Source organism: Cydia amplana, chromosome 23, assembly GCF_948474715.1.
Source record: "Cydia amplana chromosome 23, ilCydAmpl1.1, whole genome shotgun sequence".
Classification (NCBI taxonomy): Eukaryota; Metazoa; Arthropoda; class Insecta; order Lepidoptera; family Tortricidae; genus Cydia; species Cydia amplana.
In genome coordinates this window covers 5,653,213-5,679,656 of record NC_086091.1, presented here as the reverse complement: position 1 = coordinate 5,679,656, position 26,444 = coordinate 5,653,213, and the positions used below count along the sequence as shown (strand labels likewise).

At 38.0% G+C, this 26,444-nt stretch overlaps 1 protein-coding gene across 3 annotated transcripts; it reads left to right on the top strand.

Moving 5' to 3' along the window:
- The first annotated feature begins 74 nt into the window (after positions 1-74).
- LOC134658823 (lysophosphatidylserine lipase ABHD12-like) lies at positions 75-14,102 on the top strand. Of its 3 annotated transcripts, none has more exons than XM_063514487.1 (11): positions 75-214; positions 520-563; positions 1,542-1,660; positions 2,056-2,169; positions 3,143-3,283; positions 3,740-3,832; positions 5,521-5,655; positions 9,428-9,579; positions 10,578-10,745; positions 12,171-12,298; positions 14,017-14,102. In XM_063514487.1, the coding sequence occupies exons 1-11, from the start codon at positions 191-193 to the stop codon at positions 14,048-14,050; spliced, it is 1,152 nt and encodes a 383-aa protein (XP_063370557.1). In that variant the 5' UTR covers positions 75-190; the 3' UTR covers positions 14,051-14,102. The 3 variants fall into 3 exon arrangements, with proteins under 3 accessions (XP_063370557.1, XP_063370558.1, XP_063370559.1); XM_063514488.1 differs by lacking the exon at positions 520-563 and adding an exon at positions 414-465; XM_063514489.1 differs by lacking the exon at positions 520-563.
- The last annotated feature ends 12,342 nt before the right edge of the window (positions 14,103-26,444 follow it).

The following is a 26,444-nucleotide window of genomic DNA, read 5'->3' as shown; positions in this document are numbered from 1 at the left end:
TATTGTTGAGTTCACATGATGACAACTCTATGTTTAACTGTCATGATGTCATCTGTCACTGTCATAATGCAATGCGTCAAAAGTTCGAAGGTTCTTCGATAAATTACATTGATTTGCTGCCGATTTTGCATTGCGCATTCAGTATTATTATAATAAATTAGATTCACAATTAAAGCTGCTACGTTTTCTCATGAAAATCAGCAACCACTTCCATGTTAGTTTTACCGTACTTGAGTGTATAACTGTTTTATTTTAGTTACTTTGCGTTATTAGATTAACTTTAGATTTCTATTCGTTTTGCTGTTAATTATAACATTGCATGTCTGCAGCTTAATTATGCACTTCGTATGTTAACTAACTTTAATTTCCGTCAAGTATTTGGTGTTATTTAATTCAGTATTATCGATTTTTAGTGCGTAACATGTTAGAAGGAATTTTGATCTGCGTGTGTCTTTACACTGCTGCGTAAGTTTTTTTTTAAACTATCTTTTTTAATAAACTAAGGTACTTTTTTAACAGCCATGGCGACAAGTGCGATTGCCGAATATAGGTATATTAAATCGGTAACTTATTGGTTAACTTAACACATGGGTGTTACCTTGACTTGTCCTCTCATGAGTTTAATTTTAAAGACATATACGACAATGTAGGTGGAATGATAGCATTGTTAACTTCATAAATATATCTTAAAAAACTAGTTTTCCAGTACTTATCAAACATTAAAATGGTTTTACAAGGTCATCATTTGAGTGCATATAATAGAGCATTTGAATATTATTTACAGTGCAATGTCGTAATTGGAAATTTGCCCATGTTTATTACTCATTTCATGCATATGATTAGAATAATGATTCTATTTTCTATTCATGCACATGACTCGGATAACAATTCTCTATCCTCTAGCCGCATATAGGCCTACAGAAAGGTCTCCGTTCCCAATATTTTACTCCTAACACACATAAACGAATCTTTATATTATTCAGCATATTACATAACCAATAATGTAATTTATCAATTAGCACCATTTTCCATGTAATTTTGGCCCTGATAATCTAAAGATAATGTCATTTGGCATTCTACATACCATACATGGATGTCTTTAAGCAATAAAGTTACAAATAAAAAAGTTTTAGACGTCATACCATGCTTGATAAAAAAAAAAAACTTTTAAGCTTCGAAATAAATTAAAAGTGGAAAAATTCACTGTCTTGGGTGGGACTTGAACCCACGACCACTGGATCACTAGTACTATATATGAGCCCTAGGGAGGCTCTTAGCGACATCTACCGAATACTCGAGTGTCAACCATGGGGAGAAGAACATCCTCCAAGTAGACCCAATATGCGTTGGGAAGACGACATCAAAAGGACTGCGGGGATGAGATGGCTCCAGGTTGCACAGAACCGTGACGAATGGCGAAAAATGAAGGAGGCCTACACCCGAAGGGTAGAAAAGGGCTAAAGAGAGAGACCGTAAATCATCTTTAATACTTTGTCCTGCATGTCGCATACTCCTGATTTCCTGAACTGTCTTTGGTGCAGGTTGCTCCTACTTGGGAGCGCGCTGACTGCGGGGCTACTGGTGGTCCACGTGGCCGTGGTGCCACTCGTCTTTCGCTACTCCAAGACCTTCCGTCGGAGCCTCATCTTTGCCAACTTTGGTATGTAGCTACAATAGTTAAAATATGTGACAAGTAAGTCACATAATATTTAAAACTTTTTGAACACATATTAACTCACATTTATACATGGGTCTATCGCATAATTTATTTTATTACCTTATGTACCATTTAAGCCTAGCCTGGTGTAGTACCCATCTTGTGAGGTGATGTGTAGGCTATGGTGACCGCTTACCAACACTATGGGCCATATTGTTGTTTGCCACCAACATATATAAAAAGAAAAGATGAGTCACATTTAAGAAATGATTTAACAGTGCTTTATGTTTATCTTATCATTTTGGTGAAATCTGTCTTCATAATAATCCTCTTTTGAGTCTTTTTAGGTCCATAATCAACGAAGAAAAACACTATTGAAAATATCGTTTGTATTTCAGTACAATGGCCCCTGCACATAGACCACGAAGATCCGGCGTCGAGCGGCATAGAGGGGGCGCGGAACCTCAGCATCGAATACCAGTCTAAAGTCGACAACTGTCACATCAAGATTGGTAAGCACCAGGGATGTTGCGAATATCCGCATCCGCAACCGCGGAATTTTCGCATTATTTTCAACATCCGCATCTGCATCCGCATAAAATCGATTTTAGTTTAACGGAGTTTAACGCGGATGCGGATGCGGAACAGGTCAGTACAGGAACGTCTTAGCATCGGCGTAAGTGCTAGACTGCTAGGTAATTTAGTCATTAGCCAAAAAATACTATTAGAAATGAGCAGTCAAGCGTGAGTGGGACTTAATGTACGGAACCCTTGGAACGCGAGTCCGACTCGCACTTGGCCGGTTTTTTGAAATAAAAATTACTAAAATGTAATATTTCTTTTTAACCCTTAAGTAGCCAAATTTACGAGGTAATACTGAGCTTATCTATGGGACCAACCACGAATCTCTAAAAAATATAGTCACCTTGTAAAATATGGCTAATGGTTTAAAAAACCACTTATGGTCCAGACTTGTTCCTTGTATGTGCAGCAAGCTGCAAAATCGCATACCCACTTAATGAGTGAAATTCATTCATAAAGTGGGTATGCACTTTTGCATCTGGGTGTACCACGAAACATCATGTGACACAAAGGGGACATGAAACTTGAGCATCAAATACCATTCTAAAGTTGAGAATTGTCTAATTAAGATTGGTATGTACCATGCTGCACCACATATGGTACAGGCAGGCGTGGCTCACTCCGCGATTTCGTCGCTTTGCTACAGGTAGCTAAAAGTACATCCGTTCCACACCAATTTTGGTGGCTAGCCATAAGCCGCGCGTGGCGCTGTCGCCACCTAGCGGCCATATCTGTGCTGATCGTAACAAACGCGTTTTGTTAGAGAGTGAGTCTTCTGTACCTAGTACTATTATTTATTCCGTGGTACATGTTCCAATATAGAACCACGAAGTTACGTCGTGCAGTATAGTAAGAATACATATGTATAGGTACATTTACTTACACATACATTTTCAATTTCAGGAGTATGGCACATCCTCCCAAAAAGCGTGTATGAGCGCCTGAAGCAGCACTTCTCCTCGGGCTGCGACAAGGAACAGCTCCATAAACTGCTGGACGAGGAACTGGCCAACTCCAAGATGCCCATCATGCTCTACTGCCATGGTAAACTATATTTCAAACCGTAGCCTAGTCCGTGGTGACCAAAAGAGCGCTTGAAGCAGCACTTCTTGGGTTGCGACAAGGAACAGCTCCATAAACTGCTGGACGAGGAACTGGCCAACTCCAAGATGCCCATCATGCTCTACTGCCATGGTAAACTATATTTCAAACTGTAGCCTAGTCCGTGGTGACCCAAAGAGCGCCTGAAACAGACTTCTCAGGTTAGATAGGAATTAATTAATTAAAAATTTCACTTTAATTCATTAATTAAAATATTTTATTCTAATATACTATATAAACTTAAATATAAATACAAATTTTATATAAAAAATAACTACCTACTAAAACCCGTCCCTAGGAGCTACCCAGGCTGCCCCCGTCGCAAAGGTGCCCATCCACTCGCTGCGTTGCCACGTTGAGTTAAATATTATTCAGTTATTTGTTTTATTTCATTTTCAGGAAATTCTAATTCTCGAGCGGCATCACACAGGATTCAGCTGTACAAGTTCTTTCAGCAGATGGACTTTCACACCATAGCCTTCGATTATAGAGGTAATAAATCATTTCTCCACTACCTAAAGGTTGCCTAGAAGAGATCGCTCTTTAGCGATAATGCCGCCTGTTGTTTACCCCTGTCTTCATGTATTATAAAATTTGTGTTTCTAATTATGTACATTTATTCTGAGGTTGTGCAATAATCAGGATTAGTATTGTATTTACATTGATTTATACACGGTGTCTGGTACATCGTTTGCCAAATTAAAATGGCAGATAGGTTGAATAATTTGCTATCTACTCATGCCTAGAAAAAAAATGCGCACGTTTTCTTTTTCAGCTCTACACCAGTTTTTCGTTAATTTCAAATTGTTACGTGCGCAGTAGTGAGAAAAACCGTGGGCAATTTTTTTTCTAGGCATGAGACGATAGCAAATGAATCAACCTATCTCCAGTATTAATTTGCCGCATGAGAATATAGCAAATTATTTCACCTATCCGCTTTTTTTATTTGGCAAATGATGTACCAAACACCCTGTATAATGAAATAAAACTATTAAAACGGATTATATCGCGTATATTGAATTTATACTGCATCCTGACATTTCGAACCCTTTACAGCGTTCGTGGAACGTCGGGATGTAGTATAAATTCAATATAATCACAGAATAAGTAATATGTAGTATTATCATACAGAACGACCACGCCCCGCCCCGCCCCGACTCGCATTACCTCGCCCCGCGACTGCCATCTGACGGACTTCTGGCGTACTCTCAGTAAAGCGATTTACCCACACATACACAATGACGCGTGTACAGACGTGCCGTGCACACATACAAACGCAAATCATTTTGGATGTATGGCGTGTCCGCCCTGTGTCATAGTTCGTTTTAATAGTTTTATTTCATGATAATAATATAATAGTTTTATTTCATGATAATAATAAAAAAGCGGTGGTGGCCTAGCGGTAAGAGCGTGCGACTTGCAATCCGGAGGTCGCGGGTTCGAACCCCGGCTCGTACCAATGAGTTTTTCGGAACTTATGTACGAAATATCATTTGATATTTACCAGTCGCTTTTCGGTGAAGGAAAACATCGTGAGGAAACCGGACTCATCCCTAAACGGGCCTAGTTTACCCTCTGGGTTGGAAGGTCAGATGGCAGTCGCTTTCGTAAAAACTAGTGCCCACGCCAATTACTGGGATCAGTTGCCAAGCGGACCCCAGGCTCCCATGAGCCGTGGCAAAATGCCGGGACAACGCGAGGAAGATGATGAGTTTTATTTCATGAGTAACTATCGCGGTAGTGTTGAGTCGCTCACTCGTGAGGCACCTCATTTGTACCACTCATTTTGTTAATTTGTCGCAGTACTTCGTACCGCAAAAATGTCTTACTTCACTCCTCTATTCATTTTACTTGATTCTAAAATTATCTTTCTCCTAAAAGTTCTATTCTTAACCTCCAGAATTGCACTCCAATTAAATGTTACTATTTATTTATTTATAAAGGAAGTGATGAATACATAAATATGTATATACATTAAATATTTTTGTCGCCGTTGGAATTAATGGAATAGTCGACCTCCTAGAGTACCTCACCTCATTTGAAGTAAGACATTGTAACACCTCATTTTAGAAAATGAGGTACTCATACAAACTCATTTTAAATTGATGTCCTACCCATCACTATATCGCGGTAACTTAAGACAATACCTTGTATAATGTTTTTTTTTTTCTGTTTTTCAGGCTACGGCGATTCTACGAACGTCTACCCGAGCGAGAACGGTGTGGTGGAAGATTCCCTCATGGTGTACGAGTGGCTGCGAAACACCCTCGCCAAGGGGACCAAACCCAGCGTCTTCGTGTGGGGACATTCTTTAGGTAATGCTTAAACAATACACAAGTGACCGTCAAAAATATTTCTACAGTACATATGGAAAGAAAGAAAAAGCGGCCAAGTGCGAGTCGGACTCGCCCATGAAGGGTTCCGTATTTAGGCGATTTATGACGTATAAAAAAAAAACTACTTACTAGATCTCGTTCAAACCAATTTTCGGTGGAAGTTTACATGGTAATGTACATCATATATTTTTTTTAGTTTTATCATTCTCTTATTTTAGAAGTTGGGGGGGGGGCACACATTTTACCACTTTGGAAGTGTCTCTCGCGCAAACTATTCAGTTTAGAAAAAAAATGATATTAGAAACCTCAATATCATTTTTGAAGACCTATCCATAGATACCCCACACGTATGGGTTTGATGAAAAAAAAATTTTTGAGTTTCAGTTCGAAGTATGGGGAACCCCAAAAATTTATCGTTTTTTTTCTATTTTTGTGTGAAAATCTTAATGCGGTTCACAGAATACATCTACTTACCAAGTTTCAACAGTATAGTTCTTATAGTTTCGGAGAAAAGTGGCTGTGACATACGGACGGACAGACAGACGGACAGACAGACAGACATGACGAATCTATAAGGGTTCCGTTTTTTGCCATTTGGCTACGGAACCCTAAAAAGCATTTATTAGCACAATAACAAACTTAAAAACTAACAAAAGAGAACACAAAATGAGAGGTTGCGCTAAATGGTCCTCACTCAGCTAGGTGTCACGGTATGAGCCACATGGCACACTCCGCGACGCTGATTTCATATGGGGCTACTTTTTGGCACTAGTGCGTAAAACAGCACTTTTCGTGCGTATGTCGAAACTTTAAAGTGCCATATGTACTGTAAAACGTTCGATACACGTGCGAATAGGTAATTCGCAAATCGTGTCGATTTAAAACACTCCCTTCGGTCGTATTTTAATTTATCGCCACTCGTTTCGAATTTCCTCTTTTTCGCACTTGTATCGAAAATACAATTTACATGTCTAAAAAATGCTTCTCAAGATCTTTATAATAAGCCTAATGTGTTTATTTTATTCCATTGAAGAGTTCCTTTGGCTATATTCCGACTGCATCATCAGATCAGCTTCATGTTAGCATAATATTGCATTGTCATCGGAAATACGGAAGTATGCGAAATTTCAGCTGAAAAGCCACCGGGAAGTGGTTCAAATTTAAGTTACAAGATTTGAAGCACATATATATGTCGCAGGGAAATGATCAAAACAGAGATTTGAACAAATCTCTAAGGGATATGATCAAATCACGCAGGATGTTAAAATGGCGAATCCATATCATCATTTCCCTAGAAAAATCCAGTCATTTGACCAAATCACTGACTCTGTTTAGTGAAAAGACAAAATCGGCCAATAAACGCGAAACGCTTTTTCATTTCACTAGATTTGTTTAGGAATTTGACAAAGTCCCTAACCACGACAGTAAGTTGACGAAACGAACTTAAAAAGTCAACTAGTTTTATCATTTCGCTAAACAGGTTTAGTGAAATGATAAAGTCTCAACTGGAATATGGTAACACTGATTTAAACTTTCACGATTTTTACACATTATTAAATTGTACAACGGGACTTAATCGCGTATCTAAGTTTTTAAGATTTACCTCCGACGTTTTGAGGACGGCGTTAAGTCGCGGGGGGATTAAGTCCCGTTGTACAATTTAATAATGTGGAAGATGGTATATGGTAATTTGATTAAATCTCTGAACGGTTTAGTGAAAAAGCAAGTACAGAATACAACGGTTTACTCTACAGTTAAGCGATTTGATCAAATCTCTGACTAGATTAAGTGAAATGCTAAAATAAAATGTCAATAGTACTGTAGGTATCAAAGTTGTTTATTAAACCAGTTATTTTAATCAATTACAAGAATAGGTGGTTGTAAAGTAAACTGTTGTATTTTGTACTTGCTTTCGTCATTTCCCTAAACCGTTCAGAGATTTAATCAAATCACCATATACCATCTTCCAGTTGACACTTTATCATTTCACTAAACCAGGCGGCGTATCATGGTCGCATTTTTATCACTTGTCATGCTATGCGTCACTTTCGCACTTACTTATTTGTTAGAACGTGACAGCCATGGTGACAAATGATAAAGAGCCGGCCATAATAGCCCTACTGCCCTAGTAGCACGGTCGCATTTTTATCGTTTATCACCATGCCTGTCACGTTCTAACAAGTATGTAAGTGCGAAAGTGACGGGCATAGTGATAGTGGATAAAAATGGAACCGTGCTGAGCCCGCTGTTTAGCGAAATGATAAAACTAGTTGACTTTTTAAGTTCGTTTCGTCAACTTACTGTCGTGGTTAGGGATTTTGTCAAATTCCTAAACAAATCTAGTGAAATGAAAAAGCGTTTCGCGTTTATTGGCCGATTTTGTCTTTTCACTAAACAGAGTCAGTGATTTGGTCAAATGACTGGATTTTTCTAGGGAAATGATGATATGGATTCGCCATTTTAACATCCTGCGTGATTTGATCATATCCCTTAGAGATTTGTTCAAATCTCTGTTTTGATCATTTCACTGCGACATATACATATATACAAAGAATATACGCGGTGAAGCTAAATAAAAGTGTGTAAAAATATAACAAATTCAAATATGTAACTTGTTTAAAATATGTAGCTTAAATGACTGAAGTGATAAATAGATCCATGCATGTACATTCTGTTTCAATCTAATTTGAACCTTTCACAAACTGAATAAGGTAGCATTTCTTTTATTTCATTGTTTTCTAACGCAAACGAAAGTCACCCTAATGTACTATGCAACAAAGTTCAAATTAAAAATAGGGACACTTTGTATGATGGGCCTTACGAGGTTAAAAACTAGTGCGCACGCCAATTCCTGGGATTAGTTGCCAAGCGGACCCCAGGCTCCCATGAGCCGTGGAAAAATGCCGGGACAACGCGAGGAAGATGATGATGATGAGTGATGATGAACAGACAGAAAATTAAAAAAAATGACGTTTTAAACACATATAAACTCAATATATTTTCTCTCTCTGCACCAATTGAAGGTATCTCTGTTTGGCCCTATGGTTGACTGTTAGAGAATGCCATTTGGCATTAAGTTCGCCATTTGCACATGCATTGTTGTATATATTTTGTGCAATAAAGTTTAAATAAATGAAACATATTTATACCCGGATCTATCGCGAATTAATTCTGTTACCTTTATTTCCGACACAGGCCACGTAGACAACATGACAATCGCTAACGCTCCGTAGCGAACGAAACTCATACCGTCACTGTCACACTAATATGGACGAGTGATGAGACACAAAGCGATTCGATAGCGAAGCGCAAGCCATCGTCACCTTGGCTAGGCCGCCTGTTTTCACAGTTCAGGGATGCGGCTAACTTTTTTAGGGTTCCGTACCCAAAGGGTAAAAACGGGACCCTATTACTAAGACTCCGCTGTCCGTCAGTCCGTCCGTCCGTCTGTCACCAGGCTGTATCTCACGAACCGTGATAGCTAGACAGTTGAAATTTTCACAGATGATGTATTTCTTTTGCCGCTATAACAAAAAATACTAAAAACAGAATAAAATAAATATTTAAGGGGGCTCCCATACAACAAACGTGATTTTTGACCGAAGTTAAGCAACGTCGGGCGGGGTCAGTACTTGGATGGGTGACCGTTTTTTTGCTTGTTTTGCTCTATTTTTTGTTGATGGTGCGGAACCCTCCGTGCGCGAGTCCGACTCGCACTTGGCCGGTTTTTTTATTTTTTAAATATTCGCAGGCACAGGCATATCTTCGCACCTGCTCGGCAACCTGCCCGAGCTATCCACGGTGCTGCTGGAGCGGCCCGCTCTACCGCTGCCCAGCGGGCTCATACTTGAGGCCCCCTTCAACAACCTGGCTGATGAGGTGGCGCACCATCCATTATCCAAGGTAAGGACATCGATCATTATTTACGGTAACAGTACATTACAAGTGTGAAAAGTAAGAAATTCGCAACCAGTGGCGATAAATTGAAACACGATCGAAGCGAGTGTTTTAAATCGACACGAGTTGCGAATTATACCTTTTCGCACGTTTATTGAACGTTTGACAGTACATATGGCCCTTTAAATTTTCGATATATGCACGTATTGTGCTAATTACCGTACTAGGGCGGTAAAGTAGCAATATTTGTACTGTAAAAAATATATATATATATATATTAATTAAATACTTTGTAAGGTGTCTTTTTTCGAACTGTCAAAACGATTTTGCTACTATGGAATTTATATGAAACACTGGCATGTGACGTCACAATCAAATTACCTACTCTTTATAGTTTTATACGGGTTTTAACTAAAAAATTAAAATTGTGTTTTATTTTAAGTCAATTAATATACATTGATTTGTTTGGAAAACGTTAAAGCAGGCGTGTCTCACTCCGCGATTTCGTCGCTTTGCTACAGGTAGCCAAAAGTACATCCGTTCGGCCCCAATTTTGGGGAAAGCCATAAGCCGCGCGTGGCGCTGTCGCCACCTAGCGGCCATATCTGTGCTGATCGTAACAGACGCGTTTTGTTAGAGAGTGAGTCTTCTGTACTTAGTACTATTATTTATTCTGTTGTATTATTTATTTTGACGACCGGTCTGGCCTAGTGGGTAGTGACCCTGCCTGTGAAGCCGCGGTCCTGGGTTCGAATCCCAGTAAGGGCATTTATTTGTGTGATGAGCACAGATATTTGTTCCTGAGTCATGGTTGTTTTCTATGTATTTAAGTATTTGTATATTATATTATATCTGTCGTTGTCTGAGTACCCACAACACAAGCCTTCTTGAGCTTACTGTGGGGCTTAGTCAATTTGTGTAAAAATGTCCTATAATATTTATTTATTTATTTATTTATTCTGTGGTTAAAGTAAGATTTTCAAGTTTTACTCGTTTCTTTTCAGCTAGTAACGTGGCTGCCCTACTACCAGCAAACGTTCGTGTCGCAGTTCGTGTCCCGGCCCGAGCACTGTTTCCGCTCGGACGAGCATCTCGCTCGCACACGCACCCTTCCCGTTCTAATACTACATGCGAGGGATGACGTCATAGTGCCACACGTTGTGGGGGCTAAAGTAAGTAGGTAGTAGTTACTTTTTTCTAGTGTCCGACCGAAACATGTTTTTTTGCCGAAACCGAAAACGAAGGTTCGGCTTTGACTCTAGTATCGGCCGGAACCGAAACCGAAATCGAAACTTTAGTAGACCTGTTAACTTCGTTGAAAAAATGTCATAAAACCGTTTTATACACATATTATTATTAAGACTGCGTCCGACCGTCCAGTGGCGCCCTCGTTAGGAGAATTGTGTTTTATAATAAACCAATTCATTTCTGTATACGAGTACATAAATAAATCAATACATTAATATTGTTGTCCTACTTGTTCCTCAACTTTTGGTCGTTGTCACATAGTTAAGTTTCAGTTATTCATAGTACAAAGTACCATTTCGTAAGCATTTCGTAGGTTCGGCCGTTTTTCGGCTGAAACCGAAACTAGGGCCGAAACATGATTTTTGGCCGAAACTGGCCGAAACCGAAACCGAATCTTAGGTCGGACACTAGTTATTTTTAAATGAATTTGATAGGTACAAGATTTTATTGTTAACTGTACCTTTTTACAACCATGATCTTAATATTAATCGGCACAATTTTAACAAGCAGAAAATCAGTTGATTCCTTGTGTCCATCATCAGATCATCTCATGATTACCGGACTTAATTATGCCAACTTTCAGGTCAATCGGTTTTTAAATTATATATTATTATAATTTGTATATTACATATATACATATATATCGTTATCTGAGTACCCACAACACAAGCCTTCTTGAGCTTACTGTGGGACTTAGTCAATCTGTGTAAGAATGTCCTATAATTTTAAAGACAACCATACATAAATACACATACAAACATTGCAAGTTAAATAAAAGCGTTTAAAATACTTCCTACTACTTGCACTGTCAAACGAAAACGCGATTAAAGTCCCATAGCAAAAGTTATTCACACACACAAGAAAATACAGTACAACAGTGTAACTTTATACTGTATGTCCATCTCTGTCGCGCAAATAATGATAGGATTAAAACAAACTTACAGGCAAGGTCACTTGTTCGAGTTGTTGGCACCTACAAGTTTTTTTTTGAAGTGAAAACTTCTTTAGCGGCGCTGTGCACTTTTTGTGATGGGGAAAAAATGTTAAACTCGTAACAGGTGTCACGTGACCGTAAGACGTAAGACGGTCACGTGACCTGATCGAAAAACTGTTACTTCAATGTCATTGAGTTTTTCTTTATTGATTTAAATGCCATCTAGTGAGTTTCCCTCTAACTGGTATTAATATAACTCGAGTACTAACAGTGGTGTGCTTAGGGGTTTCAAGTAATGCGACGAAATAACGCTAGATGGCGTTAACCTCAATTATACATAGTGCTGCAGACATTTTGCAATAGTGATTGAGTTTTCACTTTCACTCCCTGAGTGCAACCCGTTATTTTTTTTCAGCTGTACGAATCCATTCGCCAGTCGCGCGGCGAGGGCGACGCACCAGTCATACTACATTCTTACGATAAAAGCGAGAATCTCGGACATAAATGGATCTGCAACGCTAAAGACCTGCCCGAGGTCGTGGGGTAAGTCAGTGTTTATAGGTCTACCGTTACCATATGGTCGCCGGTCCCATATTGGGATACCCTCCCCCAATAGGGAATATTACGCGAAACTCTGCGTAGAGGGCGCCACTTCCACAATAAGTTACAATCTAAGGGTCTACCGCAAACGAGAGAGTCGAAATTTTGTTATCTAACCTCTTTGTCGCTCTTGCATATTCAAGCGATAAAGAGGCAGATAGCTGTTTCGATTTCCCGGTAGGCCCTTTCAGTAGGGGTCACAAAACCGTGCGTATTTTAGAAAACCGGTTTTTCGGTTTTTGTGCAACAAACTAAACCGGGTTTCCGGTTTTTTCGGTGATTTCGATTTTACATATAATTTGTAAAATAAGCAAGTATTTTTTAGGATCAATGTTTTCACTGTTTGTTCCACGATATTTCTATTTACCCTATCCTTACCAAGACCATCAAATTCCATCAATAAAGTTTTTCACCTCATGGATGGTCAGCAATTCTGAAACGGAATGCCTGAGCAAAAATTACGTGACAACGGGGTAGACATAGTCCTCCTTCAGGAAACACACACCGCTGATAATACCCAACTCGCTAAACGAGGTAAGTTACAAGGGATTTGATTTGGTTGCGGCCACTACATCAGCTGAGGATATAAGAAATCTGATGGGGAAGGCTATCATGGACTGGACACATAGGAACAACACTTTCTTAGCCATTTCTAACAAAGGCAAAGGAACCCGAAGGAACAAAGAAGAAGAAAACTGTACATAGTAAATATCACGAGATTGTAGTTTGTTATAATTACTACAATCAACATTTTTAACTAGAGATCAACGAATGTTCCTACTAAAATGTTATTTAAACTACGTAGTACAGGAGATTAAGGGATATTTAGTGAAAATAGCAAGCAGTTTTTTATATAATACGTATACGAACTTCGTAGAGTCAGACCAAGAAAAGTCTGCAGCGGATTTGATAGCCCACGCAGTGCAAGTGTTATTTTCACGTCATAATTTAATAGAAGTTTGACGTTTAAAATAACACTGGCACTGCGAGCGCTGTCAAACCCGCTGCAGACTTTTCTTGGTCTGACTCTATAATGTTTTGTGTTGTTCTAAATATAATAACAAACTCTGTAGGAATTGTTACTCATCAAAATAATTTAACTATGTTTATAAAACTGTAAAACCGAAAACCTCGAAAAAGCCGGTTTTATCAAAGTCAAAACCCGGATTTGGCAATTGGCTGAAAACCCGGGTTTTCCGGTTTTTTCGATTTCGTTGAAACCGGGTTTGTGACCCCTAGCCCTTTGTAAACAAACCACCTTGATGTATCAATGTCATATTTGATTGTCTGTGAAAACTTGTCAAATAACAGTTAAGGCACAGTATGTATAAGTTACTCTATGGTATACTTAAGTCACTAGTGCTGCACTCTGGCGACAAAACATTGCAGTAATACTCCCTATTGAGGGGGGATTTAAATCCCGAGGCAGAGGTGTAGGGTTTATACTTGATTTGATTTAATAGTAACTAGCGACCCGCCCCGGCTTCGCACGGGTTAACAAATTATACATAAACCTTACTCTTGAATCACTCTTATCTACTAAAAAAAATCGCATCAAAATCCGTTGCGTAGTTTTAAAGATCTAATCATACAGACAGACAGACAGACAGGGAAGCGACTTTGTTTTATACTATGTGACTTAATATTTTTTTTCATTTCAGAAACTTCGTGTCAACTCATCGATCTTCGAAGTGAACGCCTAATATTAATACAATTTAATAATATATCTTTACGGTCACAAATGTCACTGAGCGGGTATTTATTTATTTTAATTTATTTAATTATAATATATTAGCTTTTATATTGCACCAGGACGTTTAATCCAATCAGGTCCCGTAGACAACATGACAATCGCTAACGCTCCGTAGCGAACGAAACGCAACTGTCACTGTCACACTATGAAAGAGTGATAGAGACACAAAGCGATTCGATGGCGAAGCGATAGCGATTGTCACCTTGGCTAGACCGCCTGTAGGTATCATTTCTATAACGAGATTTTGTTTCTAAGCTGGTTTTGCTAATAATAATGTATAGGTACTGATTTCAGAAGTCAACTTTGTTTTATTAATGCTAATTTAATTTAATTGAAATAAGGGATAACCACTATGAAACGAAGTACTGAATAGTGACGTCACACACCTTTTATGTCAAAATCACTCACTCTTAGCAGGCGTGGCTCACTCCGCGATTTCGTCGCTTTGCTACAGGTAGCTAAAAGTACATCCGTTCGGCCCCAATTTTGGGGAAAGCCGTAAGCCGCGCGTGGCGCTGTCGCCACCTAGCGGCCATATCTGTGCTGATCGTAACAGACGCGTTTTGTTAGAGAGTGAGTCTTCTGTACTTTAGTACTATTATTTATTCTGTGCTCTTAGTATCATGATTGGCGCGACAGTATCTCGCGGCGAGATAGACTACCCGTCTTTTTCTAAGTATGTTAATAAAAGAGGGACGGGTAGTCTTATCTAGCCACTGTCGCGACAATCATGTGCTAGCCCGGCTGGTCATTAAAATCCCTTCTTTGTCATAATATTAGTCGTAACTGTCGTAATTAAATACATACATTAACATCAAGTTACTTGGTCTGATGATATTTAACCTTTTAACCGCCATAGACTGATATATAAGACATACAAAATCGGGCTCATTTCGCCGCTGTCTGATAAATAAGACAAAACATCGTGTAACTTCGTACCCCCCGGCGACACGAGCACGCTCGATGACGTATTATATGGCGGTTAAAGGGTTAATGGCTTGGCTTAAAATAACAAGTGTCAAAACTATAGCTAATTTTATTAGCCCACTTTTCTAACCTCAAAACCTCAATATATAACAAATATAAAGCTTACTTAATTGCTGTCATGTATTCGTCTAAGAAATACCAAATATATTAAAAAATTAAACGACATTATGTATAATTCAGTGCATAGTTACTAGATTTAATTTTGGAGGAAAAAAATTACCACTACTTTTGAGGTTATAAAATCTCTAATATGAAAAAAGGACACTTTAAACTTTACATCCTGTGGTTGTAAAACATGAATTTATAATCTATATTTAGAATTATTCAATTCAATTTTTAGGACCAGTGCTAAAGCTTGTAAATCCCAACCAGAAACATATGATCATTGTCAAGAGGGCGCTGTTATTCTCATGTATAGGGTGACAGTTCAGTATAGTATGAAAAATTTAGTTCCAGTGAGATTCGGCAATATGGCGCGTGATCATATATTACTGGTTGTGTATGTTATCACCTATAGTTCGTTTTTTTTAGCATTAGAAAGAAGGTAAGCGATCTTGACATGTCTTTTAATTGAAAAACACTTTTTAAAAATCAATAACTTATACTTATGAAAGCAGAAGAATATAAATGATCGTATTAGATTCATAATTGTTACATATTTGCCGTGACTTATTTTTAAAATATGTTTTTCAATTAAAAGACACATCAAGATTGTTTACCTTTTTTCTAATGAAAAAAAAAAAACAAACTATAGCGTTATCTATCTGGACATTCTGGACGTGACACATGCATGCTAAAAAATAAATATTTTGATTTTGGGTGAATCAACTTTTTCTTGTCCCTCGTTGCCATGGTTACGTTCTCCTGGGTCACTCTTTAAAATCTGTTTTTTAGACAACCAATTAAATTTACCAAACACGCTTTTTTGTGATACTATAAACCCTTCCATTGAGGGTCGTCGAGGGTCGTCCAAGCGTGTCAGAAGGTGGTGTACAATGTCTTCTAAACTATGCTACTATTGTCTCTTGGCTGACCGGATAGAGTAACAACAAGAAATAGTTGATCCACCCTTTTACACTTATTTTTATACAGTGGTTCAAGTCTCCCAGTTTCCCCTTAGTTATCGTTCAGATAGGTACACTTTAGTCTCATCATAGAGAAATATAGTAAGACAAGAGTGCTCACTCCATACATCAGTTCAGACTATTAATTTCAGTGTCTACATCTAGCATCGAGTAGCGGAACTATCAGAGTATCAGTATTGCTACTTGACAATAGATGTAGCACCCACCGGAAAGTCTTATCTCAACAGCATAAGACTTTCCGGTCGGTGTTACATCTATTGTCAAGTAGCAGTACTGATAGTACCGCTACTCGATGCTAGATGCTAATAGTCTTTTTGGTACTAAAACTGATGTATGGAGTGAGCACTCTATGTATTTTTTTCTCTATGGTCTCATTGAACTTTTATGATGTATGTTCACTGGGTATATCTGTCTTTAAGGCTGTGGGCCCAGTAGTGGGCATGATGGCTACACGCTTTATAGCTAGTATTTAATAATTTATTCTTTGTTACTAAGGTCAATTTAATAAAAAGTATTTTCTACGAGTGTTTTTTTTCTTGTAAAATTACTCACCTCTGCTGTGCACTTGGAACTGAGCGTTTTCCAAAAAAAATGTATATTTCATTCATTTCTTCAAAATATAAAGTCGCCAGTCTGTCGATATACTACAGGTTGCACTTCGGGGAGTGTGCTCAAGAGCTACATGAGCTTATTCCACCGTCCCCATTCCACCATCGGACTTAGACGCACGGCCGGTTTCCATCCTTACTTGGTAGATATTCCACCAATTCGCACGAAGCGATTTGCTTCCTCTTTCCTTATGCGCACTGCCAAGGAATGGAATTCCTTGTCGGCGTCTATATTTCCGAGCTCATATAACCCGGCAACCTTCAAATCAAGGGTGAACAGGCACCTTCTGGGCAGGCTCGCTCCATCGTAGGCCACGTCTTCGCCTCGGCTAGTCTGTGGCCATGAGTAAGCCCAAAAAAAAAAAGAAAAAAAAAATGACTTCTTGGGCTCATTTTACTCAGAATCATTTGTACATTCACGCCTCATACATGAAAAATCTGTCCCAAGATTTCCTTTCCAGATCGTCACATTTTTGTATGAATATTTTTTTTATTTGTATGAACGTGACGCACTGGAAATATATTTTTCATACCTACAAAATTATGGGACACATTTTTTCATGTATGAGGCGTGAATGTACAAATGATTCTGAGTAAAATGAGCCCAAGAAGTCAATATTTTGAAGACATGAATGAAATGTACATTTTTTTGGAAAACGCTCAACTACTATTTTTCTTAAGAACTTCATTCATTTTTCCTGTCAATTAACATTAGTCTCATAATAAATAATACAATTATTTTTGAAATGTTTGACAGTTTTCATCAAGAGTTTCTTTCATTCTAACTATAACGCCTGCAAAAACGTTAACTGCAATAGTCCCTCAGTACATCTACGGTGTCTTCATCTTTCTCACTGATTTCGCAGTTACAATACCTATATACATATCCCATAGAAGTGCCATAGGGTAAAGGCGGAAACAGTGGCTCAGTCGCTCATTTCATCGTCATCGCTTTATCTAAAGTGTCATTCAATAGAACTTGCTAACTATGTAAACAAACCGCCATACTAAATTTGACACTGAATGTCAATTTACTAGTAACTTTTGTTTACATAGTTAGCAAGTTCTATTGAATGACACTTTATAATGTAGCACCCTCGCGTGTTAGATTAACCATTGCTCGTCCATCTAAATTTGTTCGAATTCTGTATTAGAAGGGAAGCAAATAGCCTCTCTCATGTTGAAAATGTTGAAATTAGGTTAAGTGAGCCACTGTTCTTGCCTTGACCCTATTTGTCGTAGCACTTGGGAGAAGAACTTAGCGTGGTCAAACTCTAACAGTGCTTTTACTTTTATCTACACACATATATAGGCTCTATGATGCATTCAAACACCGCAAATTACGACCATCGTAAGGATAAAGTGTTTTGTTACAACGCTAATAGTAATAATATCGGCGATATCGATTTAATAAAACAAAGGAATTTGAATAGATCACATTACTGGTAAATGGCGGTCGTAACATCCCACACAATCGTATTTTAATAATGCCTTTTATTATGTAGCATTCACATAAAGTATAAACTATGTAGGATCTTAGGTACCTACTAATATTCCTGAATGTATTAGGTACTCCCATCTTAAAATGCCAGCAACGCACTACCCCTCTGATGTTGCAGGTGTCCATGGGCGACGGTAATCGCGTACTATCAGGCGACATCTACGTCTCCCATTTAATTTAAAAAATAACTAAATCACATTGTAATCTGTGATAAAGGGATGGTGTATAGGAGTACCCACCTATACCTATATTTTTTGTGGTAGGTACCTATACTAAGTATATTTTTGCGGCATTGCTATAAAATTTCGGGCACCAAATAAAATTAAGCTCACTAAGTTAGCATCACGCGTTTATAACATAAATTTGCATAATTACGAACCTAACCATAAAAAAAAACAATAACATTGATTTCACGCTTTTGTAAATCATAACAAAATAACTCCAGACGATTATGGACTTTCAGTTCAAATGCTAAAGTTCAAAATCAAATAGCGGTTTGATGGAAGATCGTTCTAAAATATGTGTTCTTTATTTAATTTGTACAAATTGAACGTAATATTTTATGGGTGTTTTTTAGTAGCGGTTGGCAATAAATCTTTTACGAAATTAAGACTGGCCGGTAGGTTCGGTAGCGACCGCTGGCCGACAGAGGAAATAATTTATTGTCTTTGGTTGCAGGGGTCGATCACATTTTGCACGTTCTAATGGTTTGTAAACCTCTCGCGCTCGCTCGAATTGATCCATATGACAGTTCGTTTTTATGCGGAGTCAGCGGAGTAGCTGTCACGTAAAAATATTTTTCTACTTTCGTACTTTTATCTGTCATTTAAAGGGTCGTGCACACACCTTTAAAACCCTACCTTATACTTGTCAAGTCAAGAGAAGTCTTTAGTTTATTCCCCAAAAAAGCATTTTTGCATACACGCAGTATAATCTTTTTTGCACTTTTTCGATACTTCGTGTAATGACCACTTAAAAAATATTGATTGAAATACATTGTTGCCAACCTTATTTTAAATGTCATCTCTGACAAATAAGTGAACCACAGACATGTTTTTTAAATTTCATTCATTCTTTTTTCGCCCGTACCCTCAAAAGTATTGTATGTAGGGTTACCAGATGACAGGAATTTTCCTGACATGTCTCCTGACCATTTTGGCCTTTTATCAGGAATGGGGACGGAATACGAAAAAGTCAGGATTTTTTTGAAATGATAGACTTTTTTTATAAAGTACCTTTTTATTTACTTTAGATCTTTTTAGAAATCGAAATCATGTCTAATATTCGCATTTGCAAAGATAACAATATCGACTCAATCGGGTGGCCATCGCTAACGGCTAAACGACCCCCCCCCCCCCCCCCCGTCGTCAAAAATGTTACTTACGCCACTCACCTTTTTTGACCTGTCTTAAACAACAGTTGCATAAAATACTATTATAGACGTTTTTTGGAAGTTTAGCACATTAATGTACCATTGTTTTAATTGAAAAACACACTTTAAAAATAAGTTACGGCAAATATGTAACAATTATGAATCTAATACGATCATTTATATTCTTCTGCTTTCATAAGTCATAGTTTTTGATTTTTAAAAAGCGTTTTTCAATTAAAATACATGTCAAGATCGCTTACCTTCTTGCAAGTTCTTTCTAATGCTAAAAAAAACGAACTATAGTACTATTAGATATTCTGTGCCATGACGCTCCGCGATTGTTGAGCCATTTGGGGTCCTATCTGAATTGGTTCATCAATACATACGCTATGGAATGTCCAATTTAGCTAGAACCCTAAATGGCTCAACAATCGCGGAGCGTGATCGAACCTTAAATGAAAAATTAATATAAAATGAAATGTGTTTTTTAAATTAAGACCAACCAAAAGAAATGTCATAGGGACAATCATTCGACGCTAGATGTATACCTAGTCCTAAACCAAAATGGATGTATTAAAAAAACTGCAAATTGTTCGCGACTCGTGCTCATTAAACAAGTGTGAACCGAACGTTATTTATTTGAATTGATGCGTTTTTCACTGATTTAAACTTTCACGATTTTTACACATTATTAAATTATACAACGGGACTTAATCGCGTATCTAAGTTTTAAGATTTACCTCCGACGTTTCGAGGACGGCGTTGTCCCCGTGGTCTCAGAGAAGACTGGCTTAAGTTGACATCAGCATCGTCTAACCGCGCGAGTTTTTCGAACTACCCGCACTTGGTCTTGTTTATCCGCTTGAACGTTTTGCGCACTAGGGATGTCACTCTGTCGACACACATCAACACTAACGATATTCGATTTATCGACTGTCGATATTCGTTTACGCTTACATTTACTAATGACTGGATTCCATGTGGATGAGATCTTGAAACGTCGGAGGTAAATCTTAAAACTTAGATACGCGATTAAGTCCCGTTGTATAATTTAATGATGCGTTTTTCGTTACTCACACAATGGAATAGAAATACTTTGAGACGTAGGGTTGGTCCACAGACCACCCTACTAGACGGAGCACATAAGACAATCGAGGTCACTACACATAAGCGCTCCCGTATAAATTTAGTACCTATGGAAGCGCGATCGCTTATTTCAGTGCCCACAATTACGACCTGCGCTCGTAACGAAATAGTAAATCAAAAATATGTATCTAAATCAAAACTGACGAGATCGGGTGTGAAACATTACTTACACATAGAAAATACAAAAAATAATACAAGTCAATTTAAATCAGGAACACCTTCAGTTGTAAACGCAATCTTATTCCCTTAAAATAACTTAGATCGCTTTTGTTGATATATTCAAAGAGAAATAGGGTAATTGTGTCTGTTTGCCGTCCAGTGCCTGTTTCCGTCCACTTGGCGGAGTTGCTACAAAGAATTGCGGAAAATTTGAATATAAACAAGCCTTCTCACACATGTTTGGATTTGTTGCAATCCATAATGTCTAAGCAATATTTTTACCAAAATAAAAGTGTTATTTGACAAATAGCGGCTTTAAAAAAAATTATGTAAGTGGCGGCATTGCATCCAGAGCTTGAAAACGTCATTTTGCAAGAAAAAAAAAGTGTTGGCGGCAAATGTTCACGGTAAGTTTATTAATTAATTTAACTAGTTTAAGTTACGTTATTGGCACATACTGCAACTTAAAAGTATAGTAAACGCAATTTTAAGTGTTTTTTATAGTTTTTTCATAATAATCTTTGATAAATTTAGTGGACGAGTACTGACATACTAATTTTGAAAAATATTTAGTTTCCGACCACACGGACGGTAACTGGAACAGCTAGGTGAGTATTTGTTATGATCGTTTTACTTCAAAAGACTTATAAACTACTATATATTTTCTCTTAAAATGATGTTTCTTGCTTATAAGATTATACATTTTAGTTTTCGTCCACGATTTTGTCAGTGTTGCTTGATTAAAATCATGTTTAAAATACGTGGTCGAAAACTAAAAATAGCTTTAAATATTGTTTCAGTTTCCGTCCATGTACTATGAGTGGTGTAGACGAGATTTATTATTACATGATTACTGAGGGCGAAAATAGCAATTCGTGGATGAGTTTCGATTTTGTTCGACGAAATGAAAGAATTGAACTGAGTCCGACAATGAGACGATTCCACGAATTGCTATTCCCACCGGAGCATAGTGGTTTGCCCCAAATATGCGAGGAAATAAGTTAAAATAGGCAATTAATTATTTAAGCATCAAGCATTACTCGAATCTTAATATAAAAAATGTCAAATCTTACGATTTTCCCTCCTTAATATCTCGCGCACGAGTGTGGAGCGGGCTTTAAAATAATTGAAATGTCTATGATTATTAAGCAGTATTTACACGATGTTACAAAATAGTCCTGCAAGAATGAGACATATAATTGTCTCCCTATCTCGCTCTATATCCTACAGCATGAACTGATAGCTGTACCAGGCCGTGTGGATGCTGGTTTAATAAGTATCTGTTTTTCGCTCTCACTTAAGCCCCGCATTCACACTCCTACCTTGTAGGCCGCCTCGTAGTCCGCCTCGTTGGGTAGGATTGTGTATGGGGGTTGTAGACTACGAGCCGTCCTACCGTTTAGCCGTTTGTAGGACGGCTCGTAGTCCACAACCCCCATACACAATCCTACCCAACGAGGCGGACTACGAGGCGGCCTACACGGTAGGAGTGTGAATGGGGCTTTATAAAACTGCGTCCTTAAAAGCCATCTCTTTCTCGCTCTCACTCATGGGTGCGGTTGTCTGTTACACGGCTTTAATGGACGTACATACGGCGGATCACCTTACACACGATCGAACGTGCGCCGGACCGCAAAGTCACGGTCCGGGCGTCTGTAAGGCCAAGCGCGCACCACGATTTTAATTTTTGCGAGACGATTTTAGAATCGCGCTGTAATTTATCGCAGAAAATTCACTGCGCGCACTGCGATGAAAAGTCGACGATTTGTTCATTCTCGAGTTTCTCGACATGGATTTCGTACCAGTCGCCAGGCGTGAAACAATATGCAATCGCTGTATGACTGAGTATTTATACCACAAAGGTGATCTCCTTCTATTTCTATAATTAAACGGTCAACATCTAGCGTCTCATCTTGTGACTCCATTGGAGAAGCAGGTTCCGATATGTTGACTCTTGGAGAGCGAAATGCCGACTGAGGTCCGGGGTGCGATTTTATTATCGCAGTGCGCGCGGGGCCATACAACTCCGTATGCTGCAATTCACTTTGTGACAATGGCGTCGCGAGCAGTCGCGGAAAAATGTGACAAATCACAATTTTAAAATCGCTGCGATTTTTTTGTCGCATATGCAAAACAAAACTAAGTCGGTACTAGTAACGTACATAGCTTAAAAATAAATGATTCCTTATTATATTGATATTATATATTATAAATGCGAATGTAACACTGTTTGTCGGTCTGAGTCCTGAGGAAGGAAATATATATAAATATTTATCACGAAAATAACCATTCTACGCGGTCGAAGTCACGGGCAGAAGCTAGTAACTAACTAAGAATTATCTATATAACATAAAAACAAAAAATAAAGATAGGTATAATTGATTTTCAATGCAATAATGCACCCTACAGTACTTTTTCATACAGTGGACGAAAACTGACTCATACGTGGACGAAAAGTAGCTCACAGGCGGACGGAAACTGAAATAACCCTACTTTTTCAAAATATATTTTTTATAAAATAAACCGTAAATATTATTTAAGGTCACGTAATATTAACCTAAAATAGACAATATGAGCAATACAAACAAATATAGCACATTTAAGTAAGACTACTTAAATATTTTTTTTTAGCATTTCAAAGTAGACATCTCCTATAATTGGACGGTATCTGACACAATTACCCTACGAATTTCTGAAAATAAATTTCTTTTTTAGATTTCGCCACTTTAATTAATTTAATTTTTGAATACTTTGCAAATTGCAAGTGAGTTATTTGGAATTTCCTTCCGCTAACACTCCTGCCCTAGTAGCACGGTCGCATTTTTATCGTTTGTCACCATGCCTGTCACGTTCTAACTAGTATGTAAGTGCGAAAGTGACGGGCATAGTGATAGTCGATAAAAATGGAACCGTGCTGAGCCCGCTGCTTCTGTTGTGGAATGAAGTCTTTAACGAGAGGTTGTCTCGAGGTAACACTGGGCTCCTAAAAAAAGAGTACAGGTTTTTAAGCGGCCAGCAACGCGCATGTGACAATAGTTGCATTCTTCCATAGGCTATGGTAGCCGCTTACCATCAGGTTGTATATCCTTCAATTAAATTACGATTCTTGTTCTAAGTATTAGGAATAAAAAAACTCATCACAAATGTTACGAAATAATTACCAAACTAAACCTCCTACGCCCTTCCATTATACTTTCACTATCAAATAACCAAAAAAACACTAAAGACCTCATGCCGGCAAACTACCGAAATCTGATACTCAAAACAAATTTCAACATGCCTTAGAAAAAACGCCTCTACGACAACGCCATAGAGTGTAAAGTTTTTTCAAAAGAAGGGTCCGAATCGCTCTTCATGCCCCTGCCAGGCAAGCGTGAAATACGTCCAAAGTGGGTGCTTCGCGCACGCAATCTAGCCACATGTGCGATTTGGAACGTCCGGAACGCGCAAATATTCATTACTGGCAACCCCGCGGAGAAAATTGGCGCGAAATCTCTTGCGTAGTGATAGTGCGGTGCTCGAAGTAGTGTGAGTTATCGATGTTTTGATATAATTACTGGGTGAAATTTTTAGGTGATAAAAGATAAATGTCAGTAAATAAGAACAAAAAAATCTATTCTCATCCTTTTCTTTTGGGTGCTAGTAATAGTGTAAGACAAAGGTAGTATGATTCTCTCTGTCTATGTTTGAAATGAGGCAGTCCTTTGACAAACTACATGTACGGGGTCGTACTCATTTCTAGGGTCAACTTTTCCTTTGCAACCCAGAAAACACAAAAAAAATATCCTGGTTTCCATATGTAGGTACATCGTGTATCGTGTCGAATTTAACTTCGGTACGGGGCACCAATTATTTGTGCGATTTCAGGGTTGCTCTCGTAACAAAACTTACTCATAGTAATGGGTACAGTCACGTATCTCATAAAAAATAGACGCGTTAAATGAACACGTTGTCATATTGATATATACATAATATATATGACATATTTCTACTGTTCGCAATGTTCGCATTCTAAAGTCTCTGTCACAGTCTATTATGGTCTAAATACAGGGACTTATTGAGGACTGCTAAGGGGTTATAATTTTTTTTTATGCTATTAGAGAATGATGTTGACATTGCCGACTGTAAAACTCCATTCATATAGCTTCATCATTTTTGTATTTTATTAATTTCAAGAACTTTACAATAAAATCAAATCATCATTTGATGAGGTTTATGTAGTCCGAAGCCTAAAAAAACCGGCCAAGTGCGTGTCGGACTCGCGCACTAAGGGTTCCGTACCATTACGCAAAAAACGGCAAAAAAATCACGTTTGTTGTAAGCTTAAATATTTATTTTATTTTATGTTATAGCGGCAACAGAAATACATCATCTGTGAAAATTTCAACTGTCTATTACGGTTTATGAGATACAGTCTGGTGCAGACAGACGGACAGACCGATAGGGTTCCGTTTTTACCCTTTTGGGTACGGAACCCTAAAGACGCGAAACTATCGATAATATCTGTATTAATAGAGGAGGCGTATGTTGCATCACTGAGAGGGGTGAAATTTAATAATATTCATATGGCAACTCCTGTTTATATTCGCTCTAACCGCGATGATGGGACCGCCGTATGTCTATTACTTCTAGATTTGAAAAAATGAAATCATTAAATAAAACTATATAAACGGATAGTTTCGAAACGTCGAGATGTATTTTAAATTCATTATACGCTACATACATATTATTATGAAATCCGTTTCGATATTGTTATATTATATCATATGAGTAGGCAACTATCTCAGTTACAAAACAATTATTAAAAAGTAATGATTACATTATTGAATTATTTCCAACTCCGGTGGAACCCTGGCGGATAAAAATTTCAATTTATTATTTGCAAACGTAAGCCTCACTTTAATTTGAACCTCGGTAATGGAAGAAAACAAACAGCGTGATATTAAAATGGAGTTTATTTAATAAAGTTGCTGTTAATACGCGGTTTTACTTCTATTTATTTAAACATCATACTGATAATAGTGATGATGTCTATTTATTTAAACATCATATTATTGATGTTCTTTTTATAGGTACCTACTAGTTCTTGCTAGTGTCCAACCGACGTTTCGGTTTCGGCATAAAAATCACGTTTCGGCCAAAAACTTCCGAACTATGTTCCGCGCCGAAACTGAAGTTTAGTTTCGGCAGAAACTAGAGCTAAACCAAATCTTCAATTTCAGTTTTGGTTCCTAAACCAAACCAGAAAAATCCCCCTTCCCTAGAAAAATCTGGTTTCGAACGATCAGACACTATAGTTACGGCCTGCTATTTTGTTTCACTTTACCTACAGGGTGTGTAAGTACTTTCGTAAGTAATTTCGAAAATCTGATACCTAGTAGGTAGGTAGGTAGGTAGGTATCAGATTTTCGAAACCTTCGTAATACGAAGTATGTGAAATGAATCTTGTCGTTTTAATGTAATATTTGGCCATAGGTA

Bases quoted from the DNA above. Each gene is read 5' to 3' on its own strand.
- LOC134658823 (XM_063514487.1), top strand. From the start codon at position 191: ATGAAAATCAGCAACCACTTCCAT. The intron at 564-1,541 runs GTAACTTATTGG...TCTTTGGTGCAG, and splicing joins AATATAGGTATATTAAATCG to GTTGCTCCTACTTGGGAGCG. The intron at 2,170-3,142 runs GTAAGCACCAGG...TTTCAATTTCAG, and splicing joins CAACTGTCACATCAAGATTG to GAGTATGGCACATCCTCCCA.